Source organism: Pleurodeles waltl, chromosome 5, assembly GCF_031143425.1.
Source record: "Pleurodeles waltl isolate 20211129_DDA chromosome 5, aPleWal1.hap1.20221129, whole genome shotgun sequence".
Taxonomy (NCBI): domain Eukaryota; kingdom Metazoa; phylum Chordata; class Amphibia; order Caudata; family Salamandridae; genus Pleurodeles; species Pleurodeles waltl.
Window position 1 is genome coordinate 1,526,838,744 of NC_090444.1, and position 16,529 is coordinate 1,526,855,272.

General features: G+C 41.8%; 1 protein-coding gene across 1 annotated transcript in view; it reads left to right on the forward strand.

Moving 5' to 3' along the window:
* The window catches only part of CSMD1 (CUB and Sushi multiple domains 1), a 5,088,256-nt gene that overhangs the window by 4,520,629 nt on the left and 551,098 nt on the right, over positions 1-16,529 (forward strand). Inside the window, exons 51-53 of the mRNA XM_069235813.1 lie at positions 5,152-5,346; positions 7,381-7,554; positions 13,951-14,124. Coding sequence (XP_069091914.1) covers positions 5,152-5,346; positions 7,381-7,554; positions 13,951-14,124 — 543 coding nt within the window. The remainder of the gene's footprint in view (positions 1-5,151; positions 5,347-7,380; positions 7,555-13,950; positions 14,125-16,529) is intronic.

The following is a 16,529-nucleotide window of genomic DNA, read 5'->3' on the forward strand; positions in this document are numbered from 1 at the left end:
GTTTGTCCTGGGCACCCATGTGTTTAAAACTCTATCTTGTCGCCTCTGTGGTCACAAACAAAAGTCACTTGGTCATGTTTTTTGTGCATGCCCGGTGTTGGCTGAACAAAGCAAAACATACTTGAAATACATTCTAATGGCCCTGGGTATACGCTCATGTAGGTGGGCTGTCATTAGCTGGTTAAGTGGCTCCTCAATTCCTTCTGCCTGTCGGGGGAACTAAGTTTATGATGCAGACTTTTAAAAAACTGTCTAACATTACAGAAAGGTAGCGCAAAGCTAGGATGGATTGGGGTGCTGCTGTTTCAGATGTCTATGGGTTTATGCTGATGGGTAGTCATTCAGTATATCATAAGAAACCAGGTGGGTGGTGATATATCAAATACTAGTAGTAGGGTTGACATCTACTTAGTGGTGTATTCAAGTATTTTAGATTGAGGAAGCAGGAATCTATGCTCCCCGCCGTTCTGATATTGTTGGCATTTTAAGATTGCTAACTAGGTTGTGCTGTTACTGTATATACATGGTTACATGCGAGGTCTTGTTTTTATGACCCCGCTCTTCGACTATTCTTAAGAAAAGTTTTAAGCATTATAACTACCAGGCAGAGTCAATTCACCAGGATAGTGCTCAATCAAGAGGCACATTAATTAACACTTCCTGGGACTGTTTTTACTGTTTTTGTAAATGTATGTTTTTAATCACTAACTAGAGAGCGTGTGAGAGTTTATTAGCCCGACAATGTGATGAGTTTTAAAATTGGTGTTTGTTTTAATTAACTATGCTAATAAAATGTGCTTACTTACTAAGATGCAGTTCAAAGAAAGACTTTTGCCATTGTATGAAGGTACCACACACCTAGAGTTCCCAGAGCAACTCTTTACAAAATCAAAACTGAGGAAGGCCTATGCTTTCTGAACATTAGATCCTCCATTCTTGCTGCTCAGATGCTTCCTGCACTAGATTGGAACCACAGACCAGAAGGTAAAATTTGGGTTCAGGTGAAACACCATTTTCCCAATTACATTGCCATTGCTTCCAAGGAAAGTGCATTCTGTAAAGCAGTATATACCAAATACCTCTCTCACACTTCAGGAATACTCGCAGCAGACTACACGAAAGACAGATTCCATGACTTTGCCCTCTCTCTGATTACCCCCACCAGAATTCATAATCTAGATAACAAGCTATGCACCTGGGAGGAGCTACAGGCTGATTGGCAACTGAGTAGAAAAAAAGTGTTTAGGCTAACACAATTGTTCCGCTGTATGGGCACACATGAGGTGATGGAGGGAGCTAAAAGGGAAAATAACTCAATGGAAACTACATTCACAACTAAGATAGTCAGAAAGGGGATCACATGGCTAGAAGATGTTATTACAAAGTTGGGCTCTAAAAGAAACCACAGCTAAATTGTACTCTGGGTAAGTGGCACAGGACACTATGGGCCTCATTCCGACCCGGACGGGCGGCGGACGCCGCCCGCCGGGCGGAAACCGCCCAAACACCGCCCCGCGGTCAGAAGACCGCGGGGGGCATTTCAACTTTCCCGCTGGGCCGGCGGGCGATCTGCAAAAGATCGCCCGCCGGCCCAGCGGGAAAGCGCCTTCCACGTGGATGCCGGCTCCGAATGGAGCCGGCGGAGTGGAAGGTGTGCGACGGGTGCTGTGGCACCCGTCGCGCTTTTCAGTGTCTGCTAAGCAGACACTGAAAAGCAATGTGGGGCCCTGTTAGGGGGCCCCTGCAGTGCCCATGCCTTTGGCATGGGCACTGCACGGGCCCCCAGGGGCCCCACGACACCCGTTCCCGCCAGCCAGGTTCTGGCGGTGTAAACCGCCAGAACCAGGCTGGCGGGAAGGGGGTCGGAATCCCCATGGCGGCGCAGCTTGCTGCGCCGCCATGGAGGATTCCCATGGGCAGCGGGAAACCGGCGGGAGACCGCTGGTTTCCCGTTTCTGACCGCGGTGTTACCGCCGCGGTCAGAATGCCCATGAATGCACCGCCAGCCTGTTGGCGGTGCATTCGCTGCCCTCGGCCCTGGCGGATTCAATCCGCCAGGGTCAGAATGAGGGCCTATATCCCTGAAGAAAACTGGGGGAAAAGCTGGCAAAGGGCCTTGAAAACCTTCATAGGCACATCACGTAAAGAAAATGTATGTAAAATACATATGTGGTGGTATCTATCCCACACATGCCCACATGCAATATTTGGTGGCTCAGACACCTGCTTGAAATCTGTGGTATTTCACATGTGGTGGTCTTGCAGATTCATTCAGACTTACTGGAAAGAAATCGTAACCCACATCAGACAGATACTAGGAATCACACTTCCAATGGACCCTTTATTCATACTCCTGGGTAACCCTGGTGACAATAGTGAATATCCTCTGATACCTCGACAAGGCAAACTCATTACTTATTCCCTGGTAGCAGCTCATCTCTCCCGGTTCTGAAAGCAATCAACTACTTCTCCCAGGCATGTTTGGTAGGGAAAAGTGTGGTTGACCTACGCTCTTGAAAAACTGACAGCAATAACACATGGCAGAATGAACACATTTGGAAATACCTGGCTGTCATTCAAAACCCTCATGCAACAAGAAATGGCACTTGCAGCCATCCTCATACTGGTACCAGAACTGAATTAGAGGGGACATCTCCACATTGTATCAGCAATATCTGATGACTCTTCAGACCATAATGTCTTGTTTTGATATGTAGCCAAAGTCAGTGCGGTTAACATTAAGATGCTGTATGGGAGTGTTTGATCCAGTGGTTAACACCGATATCTGTTTCATTATAATGTGAATTCTACACCTGTGAAAATTGAAACTAAAGTGGCTAAAATATTCTGACTTCACTAGTGGATTGGAGTTTTAATAAATACTTAAGTTAATGGTTGTACTATAGCCCAAACTAAAGTTAACAGAATTATTTTATCTGAAATGCAGGTTTCTTCATAGGAGCAGCTGCAGCTCTGTAGAGTGAAAATAGCTTTTGTGGTGTTGTCACTGTTGGTACATACCAGCACTAAATTCTTGTATACCACTTTTAAGCACTAGGCAGCCAGCCTGGGGGGCTACAAGACGTACATAGGAGGAACTTATTTTTTATTTTATTTTTTAAGTAGGGTTCTTTCCTGTCAAAAAGGTTATTTTTGGCAGGTTTGCCTACAGGTTTCACACCTGCAGCAGTCAGGCTGCACAGATAGTTTTGAAGCCACTTATTCTTTGTCTAGTGCTGTCCATGGGTGACATTTAACTTTCCATGACATTAATGTATTTTCCTGCACCATATAATATGGCCACCCTGGAAAGGGAAATAGATCAATTAGGGTTTAGCCAATGTTGTCATGTTTAAGGGGTCAGAGCACATACACAGGGGCCAGGACAGCAGTTGCCAACTGTGCAGGGCCACTTCAAACTACAACAATAGGGGATGACTGTGCTATCACAGAGGCACACTCATATGAGGTGATGAGCAGTCAGGGCAACCTTTGAAAGTGCAGCTTGGATGGGTGGTCCAGTGGAAGCTAGAGGACATTTCCGGCATCTCCCCACAGGTAGGTACAGACATACTCTGCATTTGATTTTGAGGAGATCCCTGCCCTCTCTAAATGAAGCTAGCTCTGAAGGCGGTGAATTACTGAAATGTTGTTGAAACAGTAGCTTCATCTGTCAAGTTCATCAGCACAAACCAGGCTTTCAGAATTCTCTCCTTCGAATTGTTTTCATAAAAAGTGTGCACTATCTTTGTTTGAGCAGTGCACATACAATTAAGTGTACAGCATGGGACAGACATAGACTTTCTGCCCAATCTGTAATTCAGCACCAGGCGATTGACAAGCAATGGGAAGAGTTGCGGGAGAAGCGTTAGTGAGTCACTTGAAGGGGGTGTATGGTAAGAGTATCTGACAATAGTAATACAAAGTTTATACAGTTCTGTCAAAGATGGCTATGGTTAGATATTATTATGTGGGATTTCGTATTATAGTATGGACTATTGAATCAGCAGGATCATGTGATCCTTCTTCGAACATTCTACACTACCAATGACATACACCGGTCTAACGTGCCTAAACGTGAACATTTTTCACCTGAAGACTATTCAGCTAAGATATTACAAGTGAAGAGGTCAAGGCAGTAATTCTTCTTTAAAGGTTTTTCATTTTTTGTCCCCGTTGACCACCCTTTTGTTTACCGAAGTATTTGAAAGGCTTTATGACAGGAAACATGCACTTTAACTGTTAGGTCAATGTTGAAGCAACCAGATTTTTAGACGCCTATGGGAAGACTGAAGTAAGTTATGCTAACCCTTGCCGAGACAGCTTTTAACAGAAACATTCAAGTGTTTTCCAGTCTAACAGAAATGCTTCTGGTGTGCTAGTCCTCGATGGAAAGCTGCTCATTGGGATGAGACTGTAGAGTTGTGTGAATTATTAATGACAGAACCATTTGGCTTCTGATGGACTCTGTAAAACTGTGATGTAAATATTAGAGCATGGTGAAGTGAAAGCTGATTTAGATTATTGAGTTTGCGGTTACACTCAGACCGATAAATTTGCATAATACACAGATACGTGCATCACATAGTCATTGGTAGGTACCCAGGCTGGGGAATATGCTACAGAGCCAGCCACACCTGCCGGCAGTAAGGCTCCATCCACTTACCTATGGGTGGCCTTCTATGGTACACTCAAGGTCCTCCCAATCCTTATTCACGAGTCGCTGGAAAGCAATGCAAGCGCATTCGAATTCACAACACATGTGAGCCCCATAGTACTAAAGTAACCGGCAGAGCTGCAATAGATTAATTTCGTTTTCAGGTTCTACATTTTCATGTGAACTTTATTTAGGTGGTTCTGTTTCACGAGACTCGTTTTCATTAAATATGAGGTATGATCATAACTTGAATCTGATTTTGCAAAATGTACTTGGCAGGGAGGCAACAGTTCGATTATATATTCTCCTTTGTAAGTCATGTTTTGAACACAGACAAGCAGTGTTCAGTTCAGCAGGACCTTTGCAGAAGCGTGGGCACACAATTCCACGGTTGACTGTTCAGAGAAAATTATTCTAAGTACGATCAAGACTCATTTTCTGCAAGGTAATCTGCCGGGCTTGTGAGGCATTAACATGGTTCTCTTTTTCCACAGCTTTGACTTGTATTAACATTGAGACACAGCTCTCAGAGCATGTTGTTTGGAGACTGGTTTCAGGGTCACTGAACGAATACGGAGCTCAAGTCATGCTGAGCTGCAACCCTGGCTATTACTTAGGGGGTCGGAGACTCCTAGAGTGCACAGCTAACGGAACATGGAGTGGGGGTGAAGAGAGGCCTAGCTGCAAAGGTAAGCCTTTAAGGAATGGGTTTATAAAATAGAACCTCGTATTTCAAAGTGTCTGTAATCATTTGGGAAAGCAAAAGGGTTGATTCAAACAGTTGAGAATACATGATTCTTAGTATACTGATTATTGTAATATTACAAATGCCTATACGACTAACGTGAATTTCATTAATGACAATTTTGTCTAAGGAGCCATCTCACTGAGTTTGGAGACGAGGCATACGCAAAGACACGCATCATAACCAAATTGTGAATAAGACAAGCTTGAGACTGCTTCTGTCCTCATACATTTATTTTGAAATGTTGGTATCATCGTGCTATAAGTAAAGTTAAATCAATATTGGATGAGCATGATGTAAAACGTGCAATTGCAACATGTATATTTTTACAAGATACCGTAATTTACAAGTTCTGAGAAAATATACTGCTACCTTCAGAATCGCCACCATTATTGTTCTAATTTAAAACCTCTGTTGAAAAAATGTGAATATTCGGACATTATTATACCTTGACCAGGGTAGTCAACATTTTTCCTGATGACTCAACGTTAAATCTAAGATTTTGGGTTTTACAGAACATGAAAATTGTTGAATGGCTGTGTTAATTTTATAGCCTTCCTAGACCAGATACTCAATTTAAATCAAATTCATGTAATTTATAATTCTTGGTTGGCAAACACAAATACCTGGTTTGTGCCCACATATGATTGGTGTCCCTACAGCTCCTGTCCATATGACAAAGATTCTAGATGTCATTGTTTGTGGTAACCTTTGACCAGTTGGTTGAACCATCTTGCCAGCAGGAGGCTGCCTTATTAAGCGTAACTGCATTTTTTTGCCAGCTTTCTTAAGTCTCATGTCAGTGCCAATGATGTCAACTTCCTAACAAAAAACTCAAGTGCACTGAGATCGTTTCAGACTTTCTAAAAAAAAAAGGTCAATGGGAAGGCCCCCTTGTGAAAGCCCTACTGCGAGAGGGGCTAGACTGAATATTACTATCCCCCTCTCAGTTTTCCAGGAACCCATACTGCCGTCAGAACAAAAAAGGCAACTGATGCAAATTAGCTGTTGTTCTATGTAATGTCTCTCATTCGAATGTTTTTTACCACTAGAACAGTTTATATCTTAAAAGCAACAACCCTCACCTTTCCTCGTTTTTCAACATTTTAATATTGTTATTACATCTCAAATTTATCCTTTATCATGCTCATCTCTGTTATTTATTTTTACTACTGGTCCCTATTTGACCAACATCCAATGCGTTAAAGACCAACTTGCAATTTTGGAGTAAATTCTAACTACCATACATAAGTTTTTCTGTTTCACTTTTTTGTGTCTTTTGCCTAACTGAGCTGAAAGAAAACCTCTTCACTACTTGTTAGCACAACATAGCAGCAATATTTGTGAAAGAATCATTTTGTTTAGTAGCTGTTTAATCAACCCAGTACTTCCCAGAAAAATAACCGACTCATATGTGTTATGGTAGGGCACAGTAAAATAGATACTATTCCTCCATATTAATCATTTATTGGAACAGTAGATTTGAACATCATGATGTGAAGCAAATATTTATATCTTCAGTACTGAAATGCACAACATCCTCTTAATAATTTATTTGTATGCAGCGCTACACACTGCACTTCTGCTGTTTCTAAATGCTCTAAATAACACGTTTTTGTTGCCCAATTTATGGCACTCCATTTATGGATCCAGGAAAGGTGAGATGTTGTGTGTCTGCCTGAAATTTGAGCTCATAACTACCAGAACATCTTATTTTCTCAGCGGTGAGTGTTCTGTTTACTAGGCAACCCTGCTATCTTAAATGATGAAATCATGAAACAGAATGGGAGCTTAGGCTGTAAGCTCTCGTGTCTATGTGTACGTTTCTATATCATAGATGGAACTCGAGAAAAAATGGTTGATTGATGTACAATATCTAACAAATCACTTGTGGCAGACTGGCATTAGATGTAATTTTTCATGGACTTTAATGGCAAGACTATCATATTTGCTTTAACATTTGTTTTTTTCCCCGCAGATGTCTCTTGTGGGGACCTTCCTTCTCCAGTAAATGGGAACAGGATTGGGACATTAACAGTGTATGGGGCCACATCGATTTTTACTTGCAATGCAGGGTACACACTTGTTGGGTCTCACGTCAGAGAGTGCTTAGCAAATGGTCTCTGGAGTGGTGCTGAAACACAGTGTCTTGGTAAATATGAAATTTATTTCTGGCTAAATTACTTTGTCAACCTTATTGAACATAGATTATGAGTGATTCTTAGATATCATTTACGAAATGTTTTGATTTATATAGTCCATAGTTTTTTTCCATTATTAGCGTAATTAGGCCTTACATCACGCAAACGTTTACCTTCGTTTCAGGACTTATTTATGAAGGGTTTGGTTTACATTTTTCAAATATGATAATACTGTAGCTTTTTGCATATATATAGTCTATTATCATTGTCTGCGAGTAGTTTATGTCTCACATCATGGAAATGTTACCTTCAAGTTATCACTTATTTATAAAAAGACTTGTTTAGTTCTAGGTTAGTTCTAGGTTTTCCCGAATATTACACTGCCATTGGCTCTTATTGTATATGGGTGTTTCAAGACAAAGGGCCAACCTCAGTGAGTGTGATACCTCATTGTTAGAAGTTTTAAATCCTTCTGGTTGCATATTGTGAGAAAATGTCAGTCTTTCAGTGGAGGGTTCGATTGATCATACTTGCTGCCTGACATTGAGTAATCTGGAACTTGTAGGAGTACTTTTTACCATTCAGCCTCATAGCAGTCATAGCTCTGATAAGAAGTGTGCTATCTGACACTGTAGAACATTGTCACACAGCGTGTGCTTCGCCCCCAAAACATGTAGCGTAAATTAATTTCACGCAACTGATTTACTCAACTCTTTGGTAAAGCTAGGGTAAATTGGCATGGGAATTGCACAAGTGGTGTTTATGTTTTATGTCATACATGGGAATGCATGTGGACATATTTACACTGCTAACACATACAACTAAATGAATGGTTCCAGAGAGTGCCATTCTGCTCCGTCCGGAGAGAAGTTTGAAAACACTGTGGTTGCACAGGATAAGTTATTTGCCATGCAGGAAAAACTGCTTTAAGTGTGTTAGCCACTCCTATTTTGTGTAACATTTCCTGGGAAAAAGTTAGCACTTCTATTCAGAGTTATTTTCCTATTTTTTCTATTGGCATAATAATCGAAATCAGTGCTGAAAGTAGATTTCTGATGGTTAGTGGAAATACAGATTTCAAAAACTGCAATTTGTGCTTGCTGTGAGAAAATTGTTGTAGAACAACTTTGCATGGTAGTTTGTCCCAAAGATTTGGATGGATATCCCAGATTGATTTGCCTCTGCTACAACAATAGGGCTTGCCTCTAGTTAAAAAAAAATGCTGAAGTGGTGCCAACAGTGCACAGATAACAGGGATTGGTCATTAGACGAGGGAACAGGAACAGATGACAACACAAAAAGCAGCCTTGACAGTTATTTCTATGAAGCTGAGGTCCCAAATGGGCATCTCCCGAACTAACATAATCGTTGCCCGAATCCATCTGAGACTTTCTGTCTGCACCCCCAGCAGTAGGTATAAGGACTTACAGAACTGGTAGAGCGAAAAATACATCATCTTTATATGTGAGTTGCTAGAAATAGCGACACGCTCCTGTAGAGGGAGGAAGGCTAGGGGAGTTTTAAGTGAGGACTGTCAAAAGGTTTGAAGTAAAATGAGAAAGAAAGTATGAAAAAGGAGGTTGAGTGTTTGCAGAAAAGTTGCCAGGGTTAAATGTAGGGAATTCTCCAATTACAGGCGAGTGCAGAGGCTAGGACTGACACCTAACCTCTTCTGATCATTTCTGGACCTTGGAAGAAAATGACGAAAGCAGAAGTACTGCCTACCATGAAGAATACTCATCTGACCCCTTTGGAATGGACTTTGGGAAAGCCCTAGCTGGAAAGAATCCTAGGGCCAAATTTGCGAAACGTTTGGTGCAGGGCAGCGCAGCAACTCCTCTTGCTGGCATCTATCAAAAGGAAAGGTCACGAATGCACCATATCCATGCGATACAGCAGATTCCAGGTACAAGGGTGTCTGCGATGTTGGTAGGATTGTTTTTGTGCAGGAAGGGGTACCTTGCTGCACAAAAACAATCCAGGGAGAGGCTTTTTCCTCTTTCAACATGTGCTCCAGAATTAGCATACATAAAAAGAGGAAAAAGTGGAAACATGAAGATTTTTCTCCTTGTTGCGCCTCCTATGGGGAGGCATAAGGTATTGGGGCATTCCCAGGCTTACAGACTCTTATAATTCTGGGGATGCGTCAACATCCATGGGTGTTGCTCAGGAAAACCCACCACAACGCCCATGGAACACCTCCCTGTCAAAGAGTAAGGCAACACAGCGACTTGCGTGGCCTTGCCTTACTTCATATAGCTATCAGACCATTCAAAGCGACACAAAATAGCTTTGCATGGCCTCATAGATATGACTGAAAGGTTTGCGCCACCACTGCATCACTAGAGCCATGTACAGGGGATCAAGAGGTTGTGGGTGTGACTAGGAGGAATTTTTCCAGCAGTACATGAATTTTGAGCCTCAGGTCTTACTTAGAGTTTAAAGGATGAGAGTAATGTTGTAAGTCTCAAGAAGGTTATTTTGTGTAGTGAGCCTCATTTATTTGAATTTTATTAAAGTCAGGCAGGAAAAAAGAACACTCTCCAGGTTTACTTGAGTTTGAGTGACCCACTTTAGCCCACAGGAAACAGAAAAAGAATCATATTAGTGCCTTTTTGAAAATATAATGTAATCCTTTGACATGGTAATGTCTTCCATCAACCAGAATATCTTCTGCTTTATGTAACAGGAGAAAAAATAGTGGCCTACATTTCGTTTTTCTATGTACATTTGCTAATTCTGCATTTTATGGGTGAAAATAAATGTTGTCAAATCATGGAAGAAATGTAGCTAGAGTGGTTCCTGAACTGTAAATAATCTTACAATTGAAATATCTGCAAGTGTGCTGTTCCACCATTGATCCCACAGTAGAGAAAAGTGCCCTGTACATAAAATGTTCGTGCAGTTAGGTGAACTTCATTAAATTCTGGTGCCTCAAATTAGAGTATGGTTGTGACCAAAAACTTCCTGTAAGGTGCATCTTTGTTTCTAGGATTTCTGGTTCATTTTAATAAAGCCCTTATGTGCAGTACATACGTCCCGATAACCAATAGACTGGTATTATCCCTTTTAGGTGCAAATGGGCCATCCAAGACCACCACCTTTTGAAGATCATCCAATGCAGCTAGTATGACATCAACTATGTGTGCCTCTATATCCCAAATGGAACGATTCCATTCCTAAGTAGTGTAGTGTTTTCTTTTATCAGTCTATGCAATATAACATGCTTCAGGCCAGCTGATACATTCCCACCTTGTGAATGAGTCAATAAAAATGAAGCATGTCAGTTCATTAACTTGACTGTAATATTTCTCTGTACTAAGGCTTCTGTAGTCTCTGTAACATTATGCGTTCATCCACAATGTCCGAGAATTAATGTTTTTCCACAAATCTCCATGTTTTGGAAAATGCTTTATTAGAAACCTCTCATTGAATTGATGGAACAAGATGTCTTGTCATGAGATGGCAAGTGAACTGTATTATGATTTTTATAGTTCTTCAAAAGAATCTTAAAGGTAACCTTTAAAGATGCCAAGATCAGGCTTCTATGATTTGCCTGAAACTATATAAAGATGTGAAAATCAGACCAGCCCTGAAATCGCTACATTGGCTCCTAGTGGATCCCAGAATCAATTTCAAGACACTTTAAATCAGCCATATGGACAATTACACCCATCGTCTTGGATATGTGCAAATTATGAGCCATTTCCACCCGGATCTACTTGCACAATTGTCCTTAAATTACCAGAAACACAGATGCCTTTACCTGGGAGTTATGGGCTCTGCACCTAGAAAACTGGGCACCTTGGAGCTGGGTCAGGCTACCTCAACTCCTTAAACATGATATTTTCTTACGTATGGACCATTTGATAGGATGTTCACCACACTGCACTAGATTCTAAGAGACTGCACCTACTTTGCTTTTCATTTTTGCTTTCTCTGTTTATTTTCCATTTAGCTCAGTGCTCAGTTATAGCAAGATGATGATTGTTTCATTACAACACATCTAAATAAATAAATAAAATATATGGCAATTTGGAATTCAGTGGAATGTCACACTTTCTATTAACATTGTGTATTTCAATGCTTACATTTCTCCCCCATCAAGTTTCTCCCTTCTCATATCTTTCTTATCCAAATAAACTTTGGTAGGGTCTCATCTGTATCTAACCTTTACCATATGGCACATCAAGGCATCAACACCATTCTCACTGTTTTCCAAGACGTGTCTGGGGCTAGTAAAATGCCAGGTTTGAAAAGATTAATAGTTATCATTCTAAGAAACTGAAATATTGAAAGCAATAAATAGCCTTCAAGCTTTGCTACACTGAATGAACTATAAAATCGCAAAAGATGGACCACATTGACCAAAATGCACTTGATGTGCTACTGAGTTAGGTTTCACTTGAAACCGAGAGCTGAAGGCTACCAATGAGTGCCAGTCCTGTTTTTGGTGCTTCCAAATGGAGATTTCTGATTTTTACATAAAATGGTTCACAGGGCCAAAGCCTGTGTGCAGATACCAAGTAGTCAAACTTATTTGCCAGAAGGAGTCACCTTGAAAATTGCTGCCATGCTGATCGGGCTGTAGCTCATGTGAAACTAAGTCAGTGACCCTGTATGCCAGGTTGGACCACTGTGGAAATTGCTGCTGTGCAATCTGGCTGTAGCGCATGTGCAGAGGAGGAACAGTGACCCTGTAGGCCAATGGGAGTCACTGGGACAAGACAAGAAGCATACATTGGTTTAGATTGTTGCTAGAGGAAGGAGGCCACTGTGGGGACCTCAGCGGACCCAAGCTGTGACTAAGGACCAGCGCAAGGAGTGTCACACCTTCCTCCTCACATGTTTGGAGGATCCCAAGAACCCCGGCCACTTTAGTACCACTAGTGAGAAACTCTAGGACACCTGACCGCAGCTCCACCCAGGCTGCTTGTGAAAGACTTACTGGATTGCCTCTGCAGCTTTAGTCCCTTGAAGGCGGCATGTTCAGAGACAATGGGCACTTGGATCCTGCTGGTGTGGGTAAGGTTAATTGAATGCTTAGGCGCTAGAACGGTTTTGACCTAAATAAAGAGTCAGATTGGGACTCCTGAGACTCAGACTACTAATGTAGCTTAAGCTGAATGTTGCCTTTAATGAATAGGGAATAAAGGTGGGGAGTAATATATATTTATTTCTCCAAACAACTGAAATGTTGCATGTGACCTCCACTGTACAACACACACCCAATTAGTGAATGATTTTAAGAAACTGACTAGACCTAGGGTTTTGTACTGAAAGGTTATACTTCTCGTACACAACCTATGCTAGATATCACATACACCTTTGCAGTTTGGTGCAAATGAGTGGGTATGGTATTAGGCACTGCGCTCATTTAAATAATAATGCTATGCTTCACCATTTCAAACTTCACCAGCCATCACTACAAGGCAGCCTGTGTGTGAGTCAGAGCAGGGGAAGAGAGCAGCAGACCATATTTAGTAAATCTAGTTCAGTACTGCTTTCTCTCCTTGCACAATACTGTGCAGCAACTTTGGTTGCTGTGCTGTATTGGACTATAGTTTAATAAGTCTGCTCTCCTATATTTTATGCCACATGTGCTTTTCCTACAAATTGCATAATTACCCCACACATCCCATTGGTGCAAGACACATTGCATGCTTAATCCCGCACCCACACTTCGACACGACACTTCATATAACTCACAATCAAATTCTACCATATCATACACAGATATACATCTGCACACACCACCCAAAATCATATCACCCACACAGGCAACTGTACTGCACTGAATCTAATCTGTATAATTGTGCTTTACTGATATTTTAGAAACTAGGCTATTTTATGCATTCTCCCCACTATCTTAATGTTCCCAGTTGCTCAGCCAGTGAGTGAGGTCATTGTATGGTTGGAATGTTGAAAGTGATTGTGCTTGGATGAGTGGACAGTCAGAGTGAGAAGGGCTGAGGCAGGATGCTGCTCCTGGTGGGGCTTTATCTGTACCCTACAACTAAGCTAATAAACCCACTTCTTTTATAACCCATGACTAACCATCATTGATTGCATTAAACGTGTACTAGCATTTACTTATTTAGAAAAGTTTCACAAAACGTGATTTATTGGTGATGATGGAAGGAACTACCCACAGCCTGCAAGCATGTGACTTTAGAGTGGTATGTAAATCAGATACATGTTAAGCTTCACATGGTAAGCTCCGTGATTGGTAGCAAACTGTTCAATAAAATAAATGTGAACGAATGATAGACAGTTATTTTATTCAGTAATATTGAAAAGAAGACTATCAAGACAGGGCTAATTGTTGGACCTTACACTAAGCATCTGAATCAAATTGGAAGAAAGCAGTTTTATTATCCTAAATGTTGTTTTTCTTTTCAATTTAGCGGGTCATTGTGGGTCACCTGATCCAATCGTCAATGGCCATATCAGTGGCGATGGTTTCAGTTATCGAGATACTGTGGTCTATCAGTGTAACCCCGGTTTTCGCCTTGTTGGTACATCTGTTCGAATATGTCTACAGGATCACAAGTGGTCTGGGAAAACTCCAGTATGCGTCCGTGAGTAGCCTATTTATTCCTCCATCATGCCCATACATGTCTCACGGAGATTACAGACTGTTTCAGACATTCAGTAGTTTATCTCTAGCCTTCTGCTTTAACAGAATACGACAAAACACACAGCCGTTGTAGATTTCTGTAGATAATAGCCTAAATCGTACCATGCTGAAGACTGATGCAGTCCCCTAATTTAGAACTATATACAGCTCTATAAATCAGATGAAATGTAGCATTGATATGTCAATAGGCCAGCCATGTTTAAGTAGCCAAGCTGGCGATGCAGTAGAACTAGACAGCTCTGTGTCTGAGACCTTCACTCTCTCAAAGGCATGACAAGACTTGGCATCTGTCATGCTTAATGAGGGGTGTAAGCAGGAGTTAACCGTCTGGAATATGCATCTGCTGCAAAGGGCAGCATGAAAAACACGGGTGTCCCTTGCTCTCGATAAATTACTGGGAGCATAGGTGTCTTTTCAGCATAGAAGCCTTTTTATCAGCTGCCCAGTGTTTGAGGAGGCCAATGGTCATCGCTCTGTAGTGCCTCTCAGCCATTCTCCTTTTCAAGCTGAATTTCAAAGGAAATCATGTTTACAGTATACATTTGTGAAGCTGGAAAGCTTTCTTTGTTTATTTAGCCTCGGAATACCAGTGATCATGGGCTGCTCTCCTTTCAAGAGCATCCGATGATGTTGACATTGACAGTTGTTGTGCAGAATAATGAGCCTCTCAAGCTCACAAATTCCGAATAACGATCCATTAAACTTCACAGCGATGGTCGTTACAAGTGACAAATGGGATCAGAATAGTTTAACATTTGCATCTTTCATTAAATACGTAACTGCATTGTCAAAAGTGCTGACTTCTAATTAGGATTTGTTCCTGCATAACAGATGTTGTGTCGATACACCTATAATGAATGCAGGCAGTAGTTAGTGACACGATTGTGCATTTTATACTTTAAATAATCTACTTTTTTACCTAAATAAAGTTTAATTCCTATTCACTGACCATTTTTAAAATAGTGTCTCTAGTTTTTTACAACATGCATGCACTGTTGATATAGAAACTAACAAAAATAACTAGGTATTGATTATTAATACCTTTTCAGATGCGCGTTTGGTTTAACCCCAACAAGAATTTGAAGGACAGGATTTACAATACATTTCAGGCCCTCCTAAGCCAGAAAACGGTAGCACAGAGAATTCAAACTTATCTCACGAAGACAGGGGCTGCCTTGTCTTGTATTCTAACATTTCACAAGTGTGTTGGTGTCATTATATTCAAGGATATTCATTATTGTGTTTCCGTCTCTCTTTTTTGTATAGTCATCAGTGATATTCTAATGCATAGAAGCATCTAGCACTCAAAGGGTTAAAAAAGGTCACACTGGAAAGGAACAAAGTCCAGAGTTCAGGCTACCCATGAGGTAACACTGTCACACTTACTTTCAGAAGTGTTTGATTCAGGAAAGTGGTCCACAGCACCAGCCAAGGGTTCAGAGGCTCTGGTGTGCCGCTTGGGGTCTGGGACTACAACTCCCACAATGTAACTCTTCAACTTATGGAGTTGCTCCAAACGTCTCCAAACTTCTGGATCTTCTTACAGTGGTCCTTTTTGTGTCCTTGAAGTGTCCACAACTTGATCCAAGGTTCCAGAAGCTCTGAGTTGCTCCTTGGGACTACAATTCCCAGAATGCACCGTGTCAGAATCCTCAAATGGCCACTGGACGCTGGTCAGCTGGGCTCTCCTTGCAGGACTTGATGCAGGGGACTCTGGGCAGTTCCTTTGTACCTGTAGCAAACAGGGAGTCCCTTCGTGAAGCAGTAGAAGACAGGTAAAGTCCTTTTAGTTGTGAAGCCCAAGTGTGCAGCTGGTGAAGTCCTCCAGAGTGCAGTGTCCAGGTGCAGGTCAGGGGTCCAGCAGGGCAGTCCTTCTTCTCCTGTAGTTATTCCTTATTGGAATCTGATAAGGATCTGAGGTGTGGGTGCAGGTCTGCCAATTTTATCCTTGCTCCTGGGTGGAAAACAGGGGGGTCCTGTTTCTCCAATCAGGGGCAGGGTCCTTCCCCCTGTGATGACCACTTCCTGGGAAGTGTGACAAAAATTAACCCCAGGGAGCAACATTCCTCAAAAATCCATCATGGCTGAAAGTGAATATTGGAGGTTACATCTGGCTGAGCCCAACCACTGGTGTGGCTAAAAATCCTAAACACACCCCTCTCCTGCCCTCTCCTAATCCAATCAAGGGGGCACTTAATTGTATGGGTTTGCTGGATGTTAGGGTGTTGCTGGGTTGCACCAAAAGTCATTCTCTGCCTTTGAAGACCACTTTGGCAGCCCTCCCCCTTCCTGCTTCCTCATCTGCTGAGGGGAGGTATCCTCCCCCAGGCACATCTCTTTGGGCCA